At 37.9% G+C, this 21,880-nt stretch overlaps 2 protein-coding genes across 2 annotated transcripts; both read right to left on the bottom strand.

The window, feature by feature from the left end:
- Positions 1-6,116: 6,116 nt before the first annotated feature.
- Positions 6,117-7,061, bottom strand: LOC130847894 (olfactory receptor 5I1-like). Its single transcript, XM_057725602.1, has one exon. It carries the CDS (start codon positions 7,059-7,061, stop codon positions 6,117-6,119), a length of 945 nt encoding a protein of 314 aa, XP_057581585.1.
- Positions 7,062-19,561: 12,500 nt separating this feature from the next.
- Positions 19,562-20,515, bottom strand: LOC130849867 (olfactory receptor 10AG1-like). Its single transcript, XM_057729088.1, has one exon. The coding sequence runs from the start codon at positions 20,489-20,491 to the stop codon at positions 19,562-19,564; it is 930 nt and encodes a 309-aa protein (XP_057585071.1). The 5' UTR covers positions 20,492-20,515.
- Positions 20,516-21,880: the final 1,365 nt, after the last annotated feature.

Raw genomic sequence — 21,880 nt, 5'->3', positions numbered from 1 at the left:
ACTGTCTTGATCACTATGGCCTTGTAGTATAGTTTGAAGTCAGGAAGTCTGATTCCACCAACTCCATTTTTCCTTCTCAAGATTGCTTTGGCTATTCGGGGTCTTTTGCGTTTCCATACAAATCGTAAGATTTCTTGCTCTAGTTCTGTGAAAAATGCCATTGGTAATTTGATCGGGATTGCATTAAATCTGTAAATTGCTTTGGGTAGTACAGTCATTTTCATGATGTTGATTCTTCCAATCCAGGAACATGGTATGTCCCTCCATCTGTTTGTGTCATCTTTGATTTCTTTCATCAAGGTCTTAAAGTTTTCTGCATACAGATCTTTTGCCTCCTTAGGCAGGTTTATTCCTAGGTATTTTATTCTTTTTGTTGCAATGGTGAATGGGAGAGTTTCCTTAATTTCTCGTTCTGCTCTTCCGTTGTTAGTGTATAGGAATGCAAGAGATTTCTGTGCATTCATTTTGTATCCTGCTACTTGAGTAAACTCATCAATGAGTGCTAGCAGTTTTCTGGTAGAGTCTTTAGGGTTTTCTATATATAATATCATGTCATCTGCGAAGAGTGACAATTTTACTTCTTCTTTTCCAATGTGGATTCCTTTGATTTCTTTTTCTTCTCTGATTGCTGTGGCTAACACTTCCAAAACTATGTTGAATAACAGTGGTGAGAGTGGACACCCTTGTCTTGTTCCTGTTCTTAGAGGGAATTCTTCCAGTTTTTCTCCATTGAGAACAATGTTGGCTTTTGGTTTCTCATATATGGCATTTATGATGTTGAGGTAATTTCCTTCTATGCCCATTTTCTGGAGAGCTTTTATCATAAATGGAGGTTGAACTTTGTCAAAAGCTTTTTCTGCATCTATTGAAATGATCATATGTTTTTTATCCTTCAATTTGTTGATATGATATATCACGTTGATTGATTTGCGTATATTGAAGAATCCTTGCATCCCAGGGGTAAATCCCACTTGATCGTGGTGTATGATTTTTTTAATGTGCTGTTGCAGTCTGTTAGCTAGTATTTTGTTGAGGATTTTTGCATCTATATTCATCAGTGATATTGGTCTGTAGTTTTCTTTTTTTGTGACATCTTTGCCTGGTTTTGGTATCAGGGTGATGGTAGCCTCATAGAATGAGTTTGGGAGTGCTCCGCCTTCTGCAATATTTTGGAAGAGTTTGAGAAGGATAGGTGTTAACTCTTCTCGAAATGTTTGATAGAATTCGCCTGTGAATCCATCTGGTCCTGGGCTTTTGTGTGTTGGGAGATTTTTAATCACTGCCTCAATTTCTGTACTTGTGATTGGTCTGTTCATGGTTTCTATTTCTTCCTGGTTCAGTCTTGGAAGATTGTATTTTTCTAAGAATGTATCCATTTCTTCCAGGTGATCCAATTGATTGGCATATAGTTGCTTGTAGTAGTCTCTCATGATGTTTTGTATTTCTGAGGTGTCCGTTGTGACTTCTCCTTTTTCATTTCTAATTCTGTTGATTTGCATCTTCTCCCTTTTTTTCTTGATGAGTCTGGCTAATGGTTTATCAATTTTGTTAGTCTTCTCAAAGAACCAGCTTTTAGTTTTATTTATTTTTCTTATGGTTTCTTTCCTTTCTTTTTCATTTATTTCTGCTCTAATCTTTATGATTTCTTTCCTTCTGCTCACTTTGGGGTTTCTTTGTTCTTCTTTCTCTAGTTGTTTGAGGTGTAAGGTTAGGTTGTTTATTCGATCATTTTCTTGTTTCTTAAGGTAGGACTGTATTGCTATAAACTTCCCTCTTAGAACTGCTTTTGCTGCGTCCCATAGGTTTTGGGTTGTTGTGTTTTCGTTGTCATTTGTTTCTAGATATTTTTTGATTTCCTCTTTGATTTCTGTAGTGATTCCTTGGTTGTTTAAGAGTGAATTGTTTAGCCTCCATGTGTTTGTATTTTTTGCAGTTTTATTCCTGTAATTGATATCTAGTCTCATGGCGTTGTGGTCTGAGAAGATGCTTGATATGATTTCAATTTTCTTGAATTTGCTGAGGTTTGATTTGTGACCCAAGATGTGATCTATCCTGGAAAATGTTCCGTGTGCACTTGAGAAGAAAGTGTAGTCTGTCGTTTTTGGATGGAATGTCCTATAAATATCAATTAAGTCGAGATGGTCTAATGTGTCATTTAAATCTTGTGTGTCTTTATTGATTTTCTGTTTGGATGATCTGTCCATTGATGTAAGTGGGGTGTTCAAGTCTCCCACTATAATTGTGTTACTGTCGATGTCCCCTTTTATAGCTGTTAGCATTTGCCTTATGTATTGAGGTGCTCCTATATTGGGGGCATAGCTATTTACCATTGTGATATGTTCTTCTTGGATGGATCCCTTGATCATTATGTAGTGTCCTTCCTTGTCTCTTTTAATAGTCTTTACTTTCAAGTCTAATTTGTCTGATATGAGTATTGCTACTCCAGCTTTCTTTTGATTTCTATTTGCATGGAACATCTTTTTGAATCCCTTTACTTTCAGTCTATATGTATCCCTTGGTCTGAAGTGGGTTTCTTGTAGGCAGCATATAGAAGGGTCTTGTTTTTGTATCCATTCAGCCAGTCTGTGTCTTTTGGTTGGAGCATTTAATCCATTTACATTTAAAGTGATTATTGACATGTGTGTTCCAATGACCATTTTCTTAATTGTTTTGGGTTTGTATTTGTAGGTGTTTTCCGTTTCTTGTGTTTCCTACTTAGAGAAGTTCCTTTAGCACTTGTTGTAAGGCTGGTTTGGTGGTGCTGAATTCTCTTCACTTTTGCTTGTCTGGAAAGCTTTTGATTTCTCCCTCAAATCTGAATGAGATTCTTGCTGGGTAGAGTATTCTTGGCTGTAGGTTTCTCTCTTTCAGGACTTTCAGTATATCCTGCCATTCCCTTCTGGCCTGCAGAGTTTGTGTAGAAAGGTCAGCTGTTATCCTGATGGGTTTTCCCTTATATGTTGTTTGTTGCTTTTCTCTTGCTGCTTTTCATATTCTTTCTTTGTGTTTAATTGTCATTAGTTTGATTAATATGTGTCTTGGTGTATTTCTCCTTGGGTTTATTCTCTATGGGACTCTCTGTGCTTCTTGGACTTGGTGAATTATTTCCTTTCCCATGTTGGGGAAGTTTTCCACTATAACCTCTTCAAATATTTTCTCAGACCCTTTCTTGTTTTCTTCTTCTTCTGGGATGCCTATAATTCGAATGTTGGTACGTTTAAGGTTATCACTGAGGTCTCTGAGGCTGTCTTCTAGTCTTTTTATTTTTTTTTCTTTTTCCTGCTCTGTGGCATTTATTTCCCCCATTCTATCTTCCAACTCACTTATTCGTTCTTCTGCCTCAGTCATTCTGCTGGTTATAGCATCTAGAGTATTTTCAATTTCAGTTATTCTGTTATCCATTGCTGTTTGTTTTTCTGAGTTCTTATGAACTGTTTCTTGTACTTTCTCTATTTTGTTATCGAGATTTTGTATCATTTTTACTATCATTACTCTAAATTCTTTTTCAGGCATTTTTCCTATTTCCTCCTCATTTATTTGGTCTTGTGGGTTTTTTTCCTGCTCCTTTGCCTGCATGGGGTTTCTTTGTTTCCTCATGGTTGTCCAAGCTTTTGGGGTTGCTTGTCCTGGTGATAGAGGTGTTTATAGAAGACTTTCCAAGCCTCAGACTAATGTCCAAGTATTGGATTAAATGAATATTCAGTCTACGAAACACATACATGTATAAGACACACAATTATTGAATCCGTTAGGACATAAGGCTCTAGAAAGACCTGACAGAACCCCAGTGTGCTATCAGATATTCAAAGAGAAACCCAGCAGAAATTGACAACTGAAACAGAACAAATCAGAGACAAAAGCAAAAGCAAACAAACAACAAGTAACACCCTACACATACAAACATCAATCCAGGGAGATTTTGTAAGCTAGGATCAAATATAGAAATGAGCTGGAGTACCACCAGAGAGAATGGAGAGTCTCAGAATGTAATTAGACAACTGTACTAAGAACTAAGATAAAGACAAAAGGCTAATATTAATACCAAGGCAGTGCATCATCTGGAGAATAGAGCAAGGAGTCTGAGCAGACCGATAGTGTTGCTTATATGTATGTTAAGATAAAATACACTTAAAATGGCTGGAAGAAAGGGGAACAGAAGAGCGTAATGTGGTTGGAAATATGCAAAGAAAAAGAAAGGAATAGAAGTGTATAAAAGAAAGGGATGAAAGGAAAGTATGAAAGATATTTTGTCTGTACTACCAAAAACTTAGCTAGATATAGAAGCATATAAAAAGGCAAAAAAAAAAAAAAAAAAAAAGAGTAAAAAATATCCTTAAAAAATTATGTTGTAAAACTTGTAGATCCCTTAGGGCTAAGATCGTATTTAATAAATCAAAAAAAAAAAAAAAAAAAAAAAAGAGAGAGAGAGAAAGGAAAAAAAAAAAAAATCCAGAACTGATCCCAGAATGGACCAGTTCAATAGGTATTGATACTACTATTTCTGTTTCCTTAGCGTCTCAGCTGTAAGTGTCCTTCTCCTTGCCTTGGTTTTTTTTTTTTTTTTTTGCATTATTCTGTGACCAGCAGAGGTTCCTTTATTATTCGTCTGTAAGCCTCGGTGTGTGGGGAGGGAGAGGGTGCAAAAGTGGCTCCTTCTCCTGGGAGTGAGTGAGCAGTGGCGCAGTGTTGCTTCAGTCAGGCTTGGAGGTGCCTGTTGCAGAGGGCGCTGGTGGCTCAGGCGTACACAGAAAGTCTTAGAGTTGGGCCTCTCTCGGGGTTTTTTCTTTTTGATGCTGGTTTTTTTTTTTTTTCTCTCGGCAGCCTCCCTGCTGCTGGCGTTGCAAGGAGTTTTAATCTAGCCCCGCCCGAGTGCCTGAGGGTGCTTGTTATCCCTGAGCCCCTTAGGTGGCCCGCAGGGCGTCTCTCCACTGCCTGTTGCAGAGGCACCAAAAGAGAGGGAGAGGCTATGCGCGCGGCTCCTCCCCCCCGCCCGGGAGCCTGCAGCCTCCAGCCGCCATCATGGCCGGGCAGCTCTCAGGGACGGGCACTCCTCGCCGCGGACCTCCTCCCTCCTGTCCTCTCGGTCCGTCACCCTACCAGCAACAATGTTTCTCCCCCTGAACCAGCTCTCCGGTTCCCACGCTCCCGCTCCTGGACCCTCCGTTCAGCCGCGGATCGATGTCTCGGTCCGGGAACGCTGAGCTGCGCTGTGGACCCTCCGTATGTTTCTCACTCCCTCCCATCTGCCACAGCTCCGCCGCTTCACCCTCTTTGAGCCCTCAAAGATGCCTCCCTACCGGCTATGTCGGGCTCCCCGCAGCCCTTTCTGGTGTCCGAGGCCGTCTGCTGGTGTTCAGCTGGTTCTCTGTGGGAATGACTGCGTCCTTCTGTGCATTCCCAATGCATCTGTGGAGAGGGATGCACTCCACGTCTCTCTACTTCGCCGCCATCTTTTTTCCGCATTTGATTTTGTATTATGGCTTTCATAACATTTCTGCCCCTCACCATGTTATTGTACTATATGCATTTTAATTAATTAAATAAATAAATATATGTATTTAAGATCTATCACCTGTTTAAAATAGTTCCGGCCCTATTCTCAGCATTTAGTCAGTTAAATATGAAACAATCAATGATGTAGGTACTATATTCTCCCCATTTTACAGATAAGTTAATTAACTTGTTCAAAGTGCAACTGAACTAGCTGGGACAAGAGCTGACATTTGAACCAAAGGAATCTGGCTTCCTCCCTAATCCAGTAATTTTGTAAATGCAGCCTTGTAAATGAGGTATTCTACATCCTCCCCCCTCCACACACACACACAGGTTTCTGAGGTATATACTATATCCCTTAAGAGAACCTAATACAACCCATTCTATCATTAACTCTAAGCTCCTAATGGTTGGACAGTGGCCCAACTATTATTTTGAAGCAATTTTGAAGCTTTTAATTGTTTTCTTATATCTTGGGGCCATGAAATGCTCTTGTCTGTGTGAAAAACAAATGTTTGATAAAATCCCTGTGTAAGAAGTTGTGTACAGGCTGACGAGGTTGTTGTAGGTTCCTAGCTAGAGTTTGTAATGGGGGATTTAGATGAATCTTGGAACTTTATATTTCAGGAGGAATTTATCTTTGATCTTAAGAGTTTTTTAGCAGCATCATTTACATCTTTGTTTCTCAAACTGTAAATCAAAGGATTCAGCACTGAGATGATAATGGTGTAGAACACTGAGATGATTTTATCAGTGTTGGGAGAATACAGGTAGCTGGGTGGTGAGTAAATGAAGAGAAGAGTCCCCTGGTGGGTCGCCACACAAGTCAGGTGAGAGGCACACATAGAGAAGGTTTTCTTCCTCCCACTGGAAGAGCGGATCTTTAAGACTGAGAGAAGAATGAAAAAGTAAGAGATGAAGATGATGATGAAACAGGTAATTTCCACTGAGCTGCCATAGGTGGAGAGAAGCCACTCATTGATTGATGTGTCTGTGCAGGATAACTTAAGCAGGGGAGGGAGGTCACAGAAAAAATGACTAATGATATTTTTATCACAGTATTTCAGAATAAACTCAAAGGATGTGTGAACCAGGGAGCTCATGTTACCTCCAAAGTATGACAAGACAATCAACCATACACAGGTGCCCGGAGATATCACAACCCTGTACAGTAAAGGGTTACAGATGGCGACACAGCGATCATATGCCATGGCCTCCAAGATAAAGGATTCAGTATCTGCAAATGCACAGAAAAAATAAAACTGCAGCACACAGCCTTGATAGGAAATTGATTTGTTCTTGGAGAGGAAATTGACCAGTGTTTTGGGAACAGTGATGGAAGAATAGCAAAGGTCTGCAAAGGATAGGTTACTAAGGAAAAAGTACATGGGGGTTTGAAGGTGCAGATCAACCCTGATTAACACCATCAGGCCAATGTTTCCCAATAAAATCATACAGTACAAAGTCAGAAACAGGAGAAACAGGACAACCTGAAGTTCAGGGCGAGTTGGAAACCCTAACAGGATAAACTCAGTCACCAAAGTATAGTTTCCATCTATAAATTCCATGTCCTATGTTGTTTCCTTTTTATGAGAATTCTAACATCCTAAAATGTTATATTGATGGAAAGAGAAAAAAAAAAATTAGACACAATTATAAGGTTATTTTCTTACTTCAACAAGCAAGCAAGCAGTCAAGGAAAGAATCCCAGACCAAACTGCCTTCCAAATATAAACTCTGAGAAATATATTTCATAATTTAGTAGCTATGTCTCACAATTGGTTTTATTTTATTTGTTTGATTAATGACTAGTTCTTCCACTGGCCAGACATGCATGGATCATGTCTGATTTTTCTTACCTTTTTGCATCTTGAATATAGTACAATAGCTGGTACAGAGGATTAAAGGAAATAATGTATTAATGAATGCATTAATGATATGAAGAAAAACATATCTATAATTATTAAAAATATGTTGACTTAAAGAGTACATCTTGTGATGATAACTATAGAAAAATTTGCTCCTTCTGTCCAGGATTTAATAGATAGTAGTGTGTTGTACTCTTGACAGAGTGGTTGGAATGATGGAATGAAACTTACTACAGTTAATTTTTTTAAATATAGAGTAAAAGTGATAGTAATGAAATGAAAATAAATGTCAGTAAACATCAGCTGTGAGTGTGTTTTTGACAGGAAAGAGTTTAGGGCAATCCCATAAATCCTGTCAAGATACTAAGTTGATATTATTAAAATAATTAACTTTTTCCTTTTGACATTTATTAAAATTCTTGGCTTCTAGTAAGCACTCAATGAATATTAGTTGACTGGGTAAAGTGGGCAAAAATTAGTCATAAATTAACTTCTAAGTTTTAAAAAATGACTCTCTCTAGTCCCCTCACTGATGTATGAGGAAACACAAATAGTTACCATTAACTTTTATGCTAGTATAATTCAGGGTGTCAGGTCTAAGAATTCTGCCAAAATTCCTGCTTCTGGGACTTCGGAATTTTCCTGAAAGTAGGACGAATTTGAAACTGACTTTGAACTACAAGAAATTTTATCTTAGCCTTGAAGAATGGTCTTGGAAATATATAAAATAAACTAAATATCCAATGAGTTATGTTAGTGTTGCCACAAGTGGCCAGCACAAAATGGTTTGAGGTCATTCTCTCATTTACGTAAAAATCATTATGACAGTGACAGGGTGAAGAAGGTCATTGTTGTATTATTGTCTAAGTATTAAAACCACCCTATGATATGGGTACAGAGAAGTCTAAGAGAATAAGAAGGGTTAGTGTGCTGTCTTATGTAATTGCCTCAGAATAAGATGCAGCACTACTTCAGGACAGTAGTTAATTTATTCTTATTTCTTCTGTTTTTAAAGTAATCAGTGTATTTAGAAAAGATAAGCCCTGACTTTAGGGTTAATAAGAATTTGGTTAGAAGCTCATGTGGGCCACATGTTGGCTATGTGACCTTGCACAATTTAATATGTGTGTATATATATATTTTAATCCATATACATTATCTTAATCTGTACTATAATATATAGACATACTGGATTGTACTATATATACTATATCAGTATTGTAACATATGTGTATATATATAGCATATATAAATATATATTTTAATCTATATTATAATAATGACTGTCTATTTACCTACCTATCCTTTTTTGTTGTCACACTTTAGACAGATTGATGCATAGCAGGTAAACAGTAGAGACTAGTTTCAATTGCTCCACTGATCTCTCTTATTCTTAGTTTATGACTCGCATTATGTGCAAGGTTTTATTGACAATGCTTATTATTTACATAATGACTATGATTTGAAATACAATATTCTAAGCAATTCATATGCATTTTTTTTTTCTTTTGCCACTCACCCCACCCCCAGAGCTCCCAGCACCTAGCTGACTTCTGGGGGGTTCCTGCTTCTTTTCATTTAATTTTCATAAAAAAACAACAAAATTATAATGTAGTAACTATCACTATCATCTTTCTTTTACAGATGAAGAAACTAAACACAGAGAGCTTGAGAGCTAAGATGCAATGAAAACAGGATTGGAATCCAAGCTCTTGACTCCAAAGCTTTAATATAGATTGGCTTTCTATAAGCTAGATTCTCATTACTAATTCTGTATTTTGCACAAGAACATTGAAGCTTAGATATTTCAAATCATTCAGCCAGTAGTTGACAGGTATAATTCAAATTCAGGTGTGTCCAAAGTCAAAGCTCACAAGGGCAACCATGAAGGTGGTTGGAGCATTACTAGTGTGGCCACCCTGAGACAGGCTGAGGTGGAGAAAGGACAAAATGATGCACTAATTTACTGAAAACAGAGCATTACTCTTGGGGACTCACAGTGAGCATCCCATCTGATAGTCTAAGAATTCCATGTAGAGAAATGTTAGTGAGAAAAGCATAAAGGTAAAAGTAGGAGAAGATAGTGAGTAGTGAATCTTGGATTCTTGCTTTAAATGGTAATGAACAAAAAGATCCAATCAAAATGCTGTGATTCACTAAATTCTCCCCAAATGTATAACCAAACAATGTTAGAACAGAAAATTTGAAATTATCAGGTAGTCAGCCATGTTTAAGTGTTTTTATCTGTTAAAAAATCTTGTTTAAACAAGCAAGATCCCTGTAGAAGCTGTATGAGAATGAGTGACACAGATTTCTTTGTGGGTGCAATACTAACTGATAAGTATGATTTCTTAAGTATTTGGACATTTATCAGTGGTTCTTGCTCTCAGATCCACAAAAGCCTATTTTTGCATCCATAAAGTCAGTCCAGTAACCACAGAAGTTACTTACCAGGGAAGGAGCTAGTTTCCTATTACCTAGATGAATCATTTCACGGATAGAAACAAGGACTTTTACATACATTCTCATGGCATTAGGGACTTAATAATTGAAGGATTCCAAACATGCTAATTTCCAAGGAACTCCCAGGGAATAATTAGCAGTTTATTGCCATTGTGAATTATTATTTTTAAACTTAACTACTCTGTTAGTGTTGGTTTGAACAGGCAATTTTTATTCTCATTAATATTGTAGCTTGGAATCCTACAAAAAACCCCATTATTGTGGAGGTTCTTTGTAAACAATTCAGGTATTTTAAAATGTAATTATCATTATTTACATTGTTTCAGAAATCACATGGAAGATCCAAAAACTTGATATCATCAGTTTAATCTTTTTTGTGGCATTGAAGGGTGAGCCCTGTGGAGGCTTCTGTAGAACTTGTTATCAACAGGTGCTTTCTGAGAAGATGGAAGGAGTTTTAAGTAATCATCTTATGCCTGAGAGCATCAAAGGGAAGCAAAACCATCCCAGTTAGTAAATACAGGTTCTCACCATCAACTTGATTAATCTTACATATATTTTGTATGACAGTTTCACACAAAAAAATGATATTTCTGCTGCTCTCAGAAAAACTTGCAGAACTTTTGGTAATTACACAGTATTAGAGTACCAAAACTGGAGATTTGTGTGGCCTCAAATACAGTGATCTTCCTTCACAACAGGTGTCAAATTTTAAGTTCCTTGGGGTGGGAGATTAAAGAGAAGCCAGAAACCTCTGAAACACAAGTAGACAATTTTGTATTCCCGTCTTGCTGAAGAGACAAAGAAAGCTCAAGTTCTTATGTGAAAGCCCTGGATTGCTGTGCCCTAGTAACAGGGGTGAAAAGGAGATACAATGCAACTTGTCAAAGCCATAAGGATCAATTTCTGATTGGATGGAAATTATCAGTCAATTGATTGAAGCCTCTTTGATGGGACAAATCATCTGGAACATCTTTAGAGCCACTTATGATGTATAATAAACAAATTACTAAGTATGATAACAGGAAAGACTTTATGACCAATAAACAAGGAGAAAAATGCTAAAAGCAAATGAACATTGAACCGCAAATTGGAGTTGGTAAGCAAAGACTTGAAAATAACTCTAATAATATCTTAAAGAAAATTGTAATCAAAATTGAAAATGAAAAAAGTGTGGAGACACTCAGCAAAGAATTGGAATCATTAGAAAAGAATCAAATGAAATTGAAAAATACACCTAGAATAACAACTTATTGAATGGATTTAACAACACATTGAATATTTAAAAACAAGGAATGGGAAGGAAAGTGACAAGGTCAAGAGGTTTGTGTTAAGTATCTTTTGTTTGAGACTTGCAACAGGATGTGGTATCGGTCATCAGGAAAATATATGCTGCTTTCACCCAAATATCTACAATGCCCAGCTTTAAGAAATCAAACTTTCCCAGAAAATGATCTTAAACATTGGGCCTACTTGCAAATGAACTATTAGGAGTTTGGGATTAACATATGCACACTACCATACATAAAATAGATAACCAACAAGGACCTATTTTATAGACACAGGGAAGCTACTTAATGTTTTGTAGTTACCTATAAGGGAAAAGAATCTGAAAATCTGAATATATATATAAAACTGAATCACTGTGCTGTACACCTGAAACTAACATGATATTATAAATCAACTATACTTCAATAAAAATTTTAAAGTGTTTCCCATTTGCCTTAGGAGCTAGCTTTTACATCCTCAAGACACTAGATGGCACCAGAAAAAAACTATTGTTTAGTTAGTAAGTCTCTAAATCAGTCCTGAAGGATTTCCTAATCTGTCAGTGTTCCTAGGGATCTTTGGGATGCTTGGGATCTCCAATTAGGCTAGACAGTATTCTGTTTCTCACCCTGTATATATGTTTTTCAGATTTTTAGATATTCTTTTAAGAAACTCTTTTGATACTTTAGTAAGTTATCACTCTTCTCTGCACATGAAACTCTGATTCTCAGTTTCCACTAAACCACCATCAAAAAAAAGTCTTGATTCTGTACTTCTCATCCTTGGTATCAATACTCAAATTGGCTGGATTACTTTTATGGCAGACCAGTTAAAATACAACCGAATGTCCAACTCATGTTCTAGAACAAGTGTCAAACTAGCAAAGGCTAATGATAATTTAACCATGAATCAGTCCTGGAGAAACTGTCAAAGAAAGTGAAAATGTAGTTTACATGAACTAGCAAATATCTTGTAAGAGGTTGAAACTCTTCTTTTTGGAATATGACACGCCAAATTCCTACTTTTGAGTCTAACTGGGATCCTAGTAATGGAGGCATGCCACTCCTACAGCATTATAGAAAGTGTATCTTAGCGGATCTTTCAAAAGGTGTACTTAGGCAAAAGGACTTAAACAAATTTCAGGAGATACACTAAAAACCCTATAAGGGTCCATCAGAATTTCTAGAAAGAATCTATTGAGCTTATAGGCCCTATAGGGATGCAGACCCAGAGCCCTCTGAGAATATAAGAATGGTAAATATGACCTTCATTGGGCAAAACACCCCAAATATAAGAAGAAACTTACAAAAGTTAGATGGTGCCTTGGTAGATGTTGCCTTTAAAGTGTTCAACAACAGGGAACCACAGCAGAAGAAAGAAGATGCAAAAGGGGAGCCACTTTTCTGGTGGCAGAATTGGATTTCACCACTGGGATGGGAACTGTACACTTACTATAAGGAGGGAGGGCATTAGAAAAGAGATTGCCCTAGGCTCAAAAATAAGAAGGAAAACAAGAAATGAAAGACAGGATGGAGATGTAGAGAATGAACATGAGGACACAGAGTGGGTGGGACGGTGAAGGGGAAGCTGGGACAAAGTGAGAGGGTAGCATTGACATATATGCACTACCAGATGTAAAAAAGCTAATGGAAAGTTGCCGCATAACATAGGGAGATCAACTCAATGATGGGTGATGACTTCGAGAGCTGGGATAGGGAGAGAGGGAGGGAGTCATGGGAGGGAGAGTATATGGACATATATGTATAAATACAGCTGATTCACTCTGGTGTACAGGAAAAAACTGGCACAACAGTGTAAAGCAATTATATTCCAATAAAGAGCTTAAAAAATAAAAAAAAATAAAAAACTCAATCTGTAGATTAAAAAAAAAAAAAAGGAAAGAAAGATGAGAGCCTCTCATAGTGTAGAAAGAGTGGAACACTCTGATGATGACAGAAGAGGCCCAGGTGCTCCTGGGGACTTGAGGCGCCCGATTCCAATTTCCCCACAGAAGCCCCACATAACTTTGACAAGTTGATGGAGTTTTTTTTTTTTCTTTTTTCTTTTTTTTTTTTAATTTTTATTGGACTGTGTTTGCTTTACAATGTTGTGTTAGCCTCCACTGCACTTTCTAATAGATACGAGTGCAACATGCTCTGTGGTAAACACCAAGGTGGCACAGAAAACATCTCAACCCTTCCTGGTCACTGGAGTTTCTGGGAAGTGCAAAATCATTCTTTCTTGCAACCCCTAGAATGCCAACTAGGGGACCTAACCCTGAAACACAGTTTCATATGTATTTCAGAGTGTCCAGTCCCTCTTTTGGGCTGAGATCCCCTCAGTAAGTTAAACAACTTGACATCAGGGTCCCACCAGTGTATGCCTTAAGCCTACAGATGGTGGTCATGGAAACCCCAGAAAAGGAGACAGAACTCTTCCTCCCACACCCTCTGCCCTGAGGTCTGTAAAAATGTAAGGCCAGATATGTGGGTTGACAGCACCCCAGGGAAGGCCAAAAATACATGGCCAATACAAGTCCTATTAAAAAGGGATGCTGGGATACCTAATCTAAATGGAATTCAGCAGATTCTTGAAAAGTTTTTAAAAATGGTAATGATTATACCTTGCAATTCCCATAAAACACCCCTATTCTCCTAGTCAAAAAGCCAAACTTAGCAGAGTATCACTTTGTCCAAGACTTGAGGGCTATTACTGAAGTAGTCCAAGACTTACACCTAATGGTACATAATCTGTACACTCTGTCCACAACTCTTCTGAGAGAATACAGCTGGTTCTCAGCTTTGGACTTGAACATTTTTTTTCCTGTATTTCTATTGCAGGAGAATCACAGCAGTTGTTTGCTTTTGAATGGTGGGACCCAGAAACACAGGTAATCCAGCAGTATAGCTGGACAGTCTTGCCTCAAGGATTTAGGAATTCTCCTATCTCATTTGATGAAATGTTGGCTAAAGACCTTAGAAACTTAATATTGGATGAAGGACTCTTACTCCAATATGTGGACAACTTGCTCATAGCAAGCCCTACATGTGATAAGTGTCTACAAAATACCATCAGGACCCTGAACTATTTGGCCAATTGGGGATATAAGGGTTCCCAGAAAAAGGCCCAGATATGTAAGCAACAAGTCACATATCTAGGCTTTGTCCTTTCCCAAGGACAGCGAGATCTTTTGCCTGATAGTGATCTCAGTGAGGCAGCAGTGAGCAGTGGTGGTGAGAGATAAGGTCTTAATTCCCTGCCCAGGAATTGAACCTGGGTAGCCTGGTTGAAAACCAAGAGTCCTCGCTGCCAGACCAGCAAGGGTGAGCGGCTGGAAGCTATTCTTCCCTGGCTCTTGCCCCCAGTGAAAAATGCATTTCTCACAGAGGCTAAAACTGTAAAAGTAGGTACAAAGTTTATTATTAGAGACATAGCATAAAGAAAAGTGGGAGAGCACACAGAGAAACAGTTTGTTTAGTTAAGACAGAAGCAAGGCAGAGATGCACACCTGGAGAGAAAGGGTGTGGGTGCCCCCTTCTAATAAGGAGGAGAAAAGTAAAGAAGCAGTTAGGGCATTTATATAGAACAGTTCTTCCGGCTCTTTGTTTACCTTTGGCCAATTATCTGGTTTCTTTTTGCATAACTGACCTGCCCTAAGACTCTCCCCACCATGCGTGTGCAACCTTTTCCAAGATGGATTTCATCCCAGAGGCCTATGGGAAAGCCTTAGCATGATATATTATGGGGTGGTGCCCCCTCCTTTTTGACCTGCAAGGAGCCTTTCTGTGCATGGGTAATGTCTCCCTTGTCCCAAGGATGGGGAGTGTATGACCTCTTGATCTCTTAACAGGGTTTAGTCCCTCCCTGTCCCTGCCATAACAGTGTCCAATGTTTGGTTATTTACCCTATTCCTGTTGCTCTTTCTTAAATCGAAGTGCAGATATCAAAGTAGAGACAGGAGTCCAGTCATAAATATGTAGTCTTGTCTCAGGAAATGTAAACAGGGAGCTGCTAATGAATGTCTGGCCTGGAGCTCATCTTGTTCTCTGCCTCATGAGATGTAAACAGGAGACCAGTTGTAAATGCCTAGCCTGGAGCCCATCTATCTCCTACCTCAATAGTAAACAGGCAATTGCAGGCTTGGGAACACCTAAGACCTGGAGACAACTGAGGGAGTTTCTGGGAACGACCAGGGTTCTGTCAGATTTAGATGCCAAACTATGGGGTTATGGTAAGTGCTCTCTATGAGGCTTTAAAATGACATGACCTTAACCCCTTACTTAGACTAAAGAGTATAAGAGCCTTTGAAAAAATAAAAACATAATTAGCCTCAGACCTGGCTTTGGGACTACCAGTCTTAAAGAAACCTTTCAAATCATATGTTGTGAGAGATAACCCAAGAATACGTCTTGGGTTGTTAATTCAAACCCTGGGGAGTATCCCTTGACTAGTTGCTGACTTTTCAAAACAACTAGGACAGTCTGTTAGGGGATGGCCTTCTTGCCTTTGAGCTGTAGCAGCTACATGTGACATACTTCAGGAAGCTGAGAAGTTTACCCTGGGGCAACCCACCACTGTGTATGTGTCTCACCATGGCTTTTCTTTATTGGAACACAAAGGCTGATTTCTGGGAGAATGGGAAAGTACCAAGCCATTCTCTTAGACAATCCCAGTGTAAGACTTCAGCCATAAATCCAGCCACATTGCTCCTGGTGGATACTGTACCACCCACAGAGCATGACTGCTTACAGGTCATCGAGCTAGTATACTGTAACAGATCAGAGTTAACAGACCAACCCTCGGATGAGCCAGATATAGAACTGTTCAATGATGGAAGCAGCAGTGTCATGGACCCTGGTAGGGGATGTGCTGGGTACATGGTGGTAACCCTTAAAAAGATTTTTGAAGCAAAAGCCCTGTCCCAAGTGAGCTCAGCTCAGAAGGCAGAAGTCATTGCTCTGACAAGAGCCCTAATACTCACTGAAGGGAATTGGATAAATATATACATAGACTCTCAACGCTCTGTGGTGACCTAAATGCTAAGGAAATCCAAAGAATAAGGGATATATGTGTACTGATTCATTTTTCTGTACAGCAGAAACTAACACAACATTGTAAAGAAACTATACTCTAACAACAACAAAAAGAAATACACAGACTCTCAATATGCATTTTCCATGGTGTGCACTCACAGGGAAATCTGGAAAGAAATGGGGTGCCTCACTTCAAACAATAAAGACATGAAACATGCATCTGAAATCCTGTCATTATTAGACATCATCCATACACCCTCACAAGTGGCCATAATGCATTTCCCAGGCCACCAAAAGGGCAACACACATGTAATAAAAGGCAACCAGTTAGCTGACCAAGCTGCAAAGAAAGCAGCTAAGGAAGGGGATTATCAAGCCATGATAAGGTCACTTCTCCTGATGGTCCTGACTTGTCAAAATACCAGCTGGTGTATTCAGAAAAGGACAAGGAGACCTGTACTCAGAAAATTATAAGACACTGATGAAAGAAATCAAAGACAACACAAACAGTTGGAGAGATATACCATGTTCTTGGATTGGAAGAATCAACATTGTGAAAATGACTATATTACACAAAGTGATCTACACATTGAATGCAATTCCCATCAAATTACGAATGGCCTTTTTTACAGAACTAGAACAAAAAATACTAAAATTTGTACAAAGACACAAAAGACCCCGAATAGCCAAAGCAATCTTGAGAGAAAAAAATAGAGCTGAAGGAATCAGACTCCTTGACTTCAGACTACACTACAAAGCTACAGTAATCAAGACAATATGGCATTGGCACAAAAACAGAAATATAGATCAATGGAACAGAATAGAAAGCCCAGAGATAAACTATGATCAACTAATCTATGACAAAGGAGGCAAGAATATACAATGGAGAAAAACAGCCTCTTCAATAAGTGGTGCTGGGAAAACTGGACAGCTACATGTAAAAGAATGAAATTAGAACACACCCTAACATCATACATAAAAATAACCTCAAAATGGTTTAAAGACCTAAATGTAAGGCCAGACACTATAAAACTCCTAAGGAGAACATAGAAAGTATACTCTTTGACATATCACATCAAGATCTTTTTTGATCCACCTCCTAGAGTACTGGAAATAAAAACAAAAATAAATAAGTGGGACCTACTAAAACTTAAAAGCTTTTGCACAGCAAAGGAAACTATAAACAAGATGAAAAGACAACTCTCAGAATGGGAGAAAATATGTGCAAATGAATCAACAGACAAAGGATTAATCTCTAAAATATTTAAACAGTTCATGTAGCTCAAAATCAAAAAAAAAAAAAAAAAACCCAATCCAAAAATGGGCAGAAGACTTAAATAGGCATTTCTCCAAAGAAGACATACAGATGGCCGAGAGGCATATGAAAAGCTGCTCAACATCACTCATTATTAGAGAAATGCAAATCAAAACTACCATGGGGTATCAGTTAGAATGGGCATCTCCAGAAAATCTACAAACAGTAAATGCTGAAGTGGGTGTGGAGAAAAAGGAATGCTCTTGCACTCTTGGTGGGAATGTAAATTGATAGAGCCACTATGGAAAGCAGTATGGAAGTTCCTTGAAAAACTAAAAATAGAATTACCATATGACCCAGCAATCCAACTACTGGGCATATATCCAGAGAACACCATAATTCAAAAAGACACCTGAACACCAATGTTCACTGCAGCACTATTTACAATAGCCAGGGCAAGGAAGCAACCTAAATGTCCATCAGCAGATGAATGGATAAAGAAGATGTAGTACATATATACAATGGGATATTACTCAGCCATAAAAAGGAACAAAATTGGGACACTTGTAGAAACAGGGATGGGCTTATAGACTGTCATACAGAGTGAAATAAGTCAGAAAGAGAAAAACAATTATCATATATTAATTCATATATGAGGAATCTATAAAATGGTACAGACCAACTGGTTTGCAAGGCAGAAATAGAAACACAGATGTAGAGAACAAACATATGGACACCAAGGGGGGAAAGCAGAGGAGACAGGGGTTGAGTTGGGGTGAATTGGGAGATTGGGGTTGCCATATATACATTACTAAAAAAGAAAAAAAAATGAAATTGTACACTTTAAATATATGCAGTTTATTGTGTCAAAAAAATCAGTCAACTGAAAAGTCAAATCAAAAGGTTATCATAAAAAATAATCATATATAGACTCCAAGTAAAATAACATTAATTTAAAGATATAAACAATGAAAAATGTTTTAATGCAAAAAAAAAAAAAAGATGACAAATACAAGTGTGAAGATCTAAGCCATTATTTAGGTAAAGAATCTTGCACAATTTACAGTATAGGTGGGTGTGTCAAAAATTATCCTCACTCGGTTATGTTAAAACTTCTCTTGGCCAAACAATCTTATCAGCACTTTCCACTCAAGGCTACTGTCTCTCCAGTCACTGCTGTGCAGGTGTGAACGTGTTACTTCAGTTCATTTCTAACCATGCTGTAAGCAAAAACGGATGCCCCACTTGTGATTTGCACAAAAGAAGAGCAATATGCTGTGATTCAGTTTTTTTTTTTTTTTTTTTTTTTTTGGTTTGAGGGTGTATGTGGTGCTGTTATTTATCAAAGACATTTTGTGCAGTAAGATAAAGTATTTTGTCACTAAGAAGTGTGTATGAATCAATAGAAAAGTGCAAGAAAGTTCACACCAGTGTTAGCCATCAAGAAGGAGCCACACGCCCATCCACATCCTCGTATTAAATGCAGAGGACTGCTATCCAAGGGTGCATGAAAATGCACATCTGCATACTTCTGCCTACACTGTGGAAACTCTGCAACAACTTCATTTTGAAGTGTTAAAGCATCCTCCCCATAGTCCTGATCATGCTCCATCAGACTTTCACCTGTTTAGTCCCCTGAAAGCAGCCCTAAGAAGAGGAAGATGCAACTCTGATAAGGAAGGGAAGACAGCAATGCATTTGTGGCTCATGGCTGAGCCTAAAACATTTTTTATTGAGGGAATACGAAAGCTTGTTGACAGATGACAAAGTATATTGAAAAACAAGGAGATTATGTTGGAAAAGGATGTATTTGTCTTTTCTAAAAGGTAATTAAAATAAATTCTACTGCCACAGTACAGTAATTCTTGACTCACCCTCATATTTAAGCCAAAAACCTTAACAGATTAAATTATGTTTTGTTTTTTCATAAAATACCCCATGCACAGTAGTCTTTTATTCACAAGACAAGATTATTCTTTAAGTATAGAGTATTGAAGATACTTTGTTTAATAAATATTTAAGCTCAGTAAATTGTGTGTTATTTAAAGTATCTAAAAGTACCTTATAAGCTAGAAATAGTTAATTTCTTAAAGGGGGAAGGGAGAGATTTAAAATTTTTCTCTGATAACTATGTGGCAGTTAAAATAGTTAAAACATTTATCACAATTAAACTCATAGTACTACTTTTTAAGTAATACTTTTCTCAGTGCTGCAATCACATCCTTGTTCCGAAGGCTGTATATCATGGGATTAAACATCGGAGTCACTATGGTGTAGAACAGAGACAGCATTTTGTCAGTTCCTGCAGAATGACTGGATTTGGGCCTGAAGTAGGTACTGGTAGCAGATCCAAAGAATAAAAGCACAACCAGCAGGTGAGAAGAACATGTGGAGAAGGCTTTGGTTCTTCCTCTGGCTGTTGGCAACCTCAGAATAGTAGAAATGATTTTGCTGTAAGAAGCAAGTATCAACATAAAAGGGATGGCAACAAACAACAGAACTAAGACATAGACAGACAGCTCATACACAGAAGTGTCTCCACACGCCAGCTTCAGAATAGGGGGTATGTCACAGAAGAAGTGGTTAATTTGGTTAGAGTTACAGAAATGCAGAGAGAAAATCTGACAGGTTTGCCCTATCTGCACTGGGATTCCACTGATCCAGGAGCCAACAGCCAGCTGGATACAGGTCTTTTGGCTCATAATTAGGGGATAGTGCAGAGGGTTACAAATGGCCACATAGCGGTCATAGGCCATCACAGCCAGGAGGAAACATTCAGCAGTTCCCAGTATAAGGAAGAAACACATTTGGGTGGCACAGTTCAGCACAGAAATCCTTCTATCCTGAGTCCAAAGATTCACCAGAATCCTAGAGAGAGTGATAGACACATAACAGATTTCCAGCGAGGAAAAATTTGCCAGGAAAAAATACATAGGTTTCTGTAGTGCAGGGTCTAGCCTAGTTATTACTATTATGAGGCTATTTCCAGTTAAGATAATGATATAAATGATGGAGAACATGCCAAATAGTAAACCTTGGAGGTCTGGAAGGTCAGAAAATCCCAGGAGTACAAATTGCATTGCCGTGGAAACGTTGTCTTCTGCTTCCATCTCTTCATATTTTATCTGTGGAAATGATTCAATCAGAGGTACCATCATTTCACTTTCATTGGCCCTTGTTTTCTTGTGTATAAACAGAAGAGTATACATTTGATTTTTCCAATTCCTTATAAAAAAACAAAACCTATAACAGATACGATCCATAAAAGTGTGGTGAAATGGAATTTTCATTATTATTCAATATATTTTTAAGGAAAGGAATCCTGTTTAGTCTCTTCTTTCTGCTATAAATTACCATATTTTTTGTTTCGGAAGACAAGCATTTGTATTATAAGACATGCTGTTCATGTAAACAGTCACAAATGGAAAATCTGAATTTATATTCAGTTGTATCAGCAATTTTCTTCTTCTGGCAGACATCTTTTTCTCCTCACCTCTCGATCTGTTTTTAAGCATTTTCAATCCCAAACTAATTTGTTTGCACAATTAAATATTTTGTAAGCCATCTAAGATAGTTTTAGGGATGACTATAGTTAATTTTTAAGAGCGATATGTTGCTGTTGTCCTTATGCTACTTTCAGAGTCTTGTTTAGTTTTGACATTTGCATATTTAGGCCAGTTTATTTTAAAACAAAGTGATGTGTTGACCACTCAGTATTATGCGATAATATTTAATATTGAAAACTGTGTATTTTGATGTAAACATCTATAAAATCTATGAAGTCTATAAAACCAGCAGTCGTAATTTGTTTTCATATTTTTCAGTCAGAAGGAAAGGAACTGTAAGCTGGTCTTCCTGTCAATGAATACTCAACAGGTAAGAGGCAGACTCATCTCGCACTTATGTTCAAGAAAGCAATTCTAAGTAGAATGTTCACCTCTCACACACTTATTGTAAGACACAAGCCAGCACAACTCACCTCTGAAATCTGCTTGAATTACCCAGGTCCTCAGTAATTGCTATTTTTGCTAACCTATTTCATCCATTCATCCTTTTTTTTTTTTTTTTTTTTCTTTGCACACGTGTGGGTTAGTTCAGGATGTGAAAGTGTTGGGTTGAAATTGCCCATCTTTATGTTGTACTTTTCTTTTTGCTATAACTAGATTATAAGCTTCTTTTGATGCAATGTGCAGCATATCTGTTCTACAAAAATGGATTTACTAACTGCTTGAATAAATTAAAAGTAAGTCAACATGATTGCTTCTTTGGAATAGTCCCCTGGGTGTAAGCAAGTGTTCTACCCAAAATTCAGACCTTCTCTGTCTCTCCCTGCCAGTATATTTCAAGGTTGTCTTCCATGGTGTGTGAGTGGGGAGGGGGGGGGCGGATTTAGAAATAACACTGTTTTCACTCACTCTTGCAGAAGTAGCAAATCACTTCATTGTCTTCAGCATTTTGTACATAACTTTCATATTATGCTTTAACTACTTTGAAAGTCC

This window comes from Hippopotamus amphibius, chromosome 3 (assembly GCF_030028045.1).
Source record: "Hippopotamus amphibius kiboko isolate mHipAmp2 chromosome 3, mHipAmp2.hap2, whole genome shotgun sequence".
Taxonomy (NCBI): domain Eukaryota; kingdom Metazoa; phylum Chordata; class Mammalia; order Artiodactyla; family Hippopotamidae; genus Hippopotamus; species Hippopotamus amphibius.
Note: the sequence above shows the minus strand (reverse complement) of the source record. Positions and strands in the feature narration are given on the sequence as shown.

Excerpts from the sequence above, each read along its gene's own strand:
- LOC130847894 (XM_057725602.1), bottom strand. The coding sequence starts at position 7,061 with ATGGAATTTATAGATGGAAACTATACTTTGGTGACTGAGTTTATCCTG.
- LOC130849867 (XM_057729088.1), bottom strand. The coding sequence starts at position 20,491 with ATGGAAGCAGAAGACAACGTTTCCACGGCAATGCAATTTGTACTCCTG.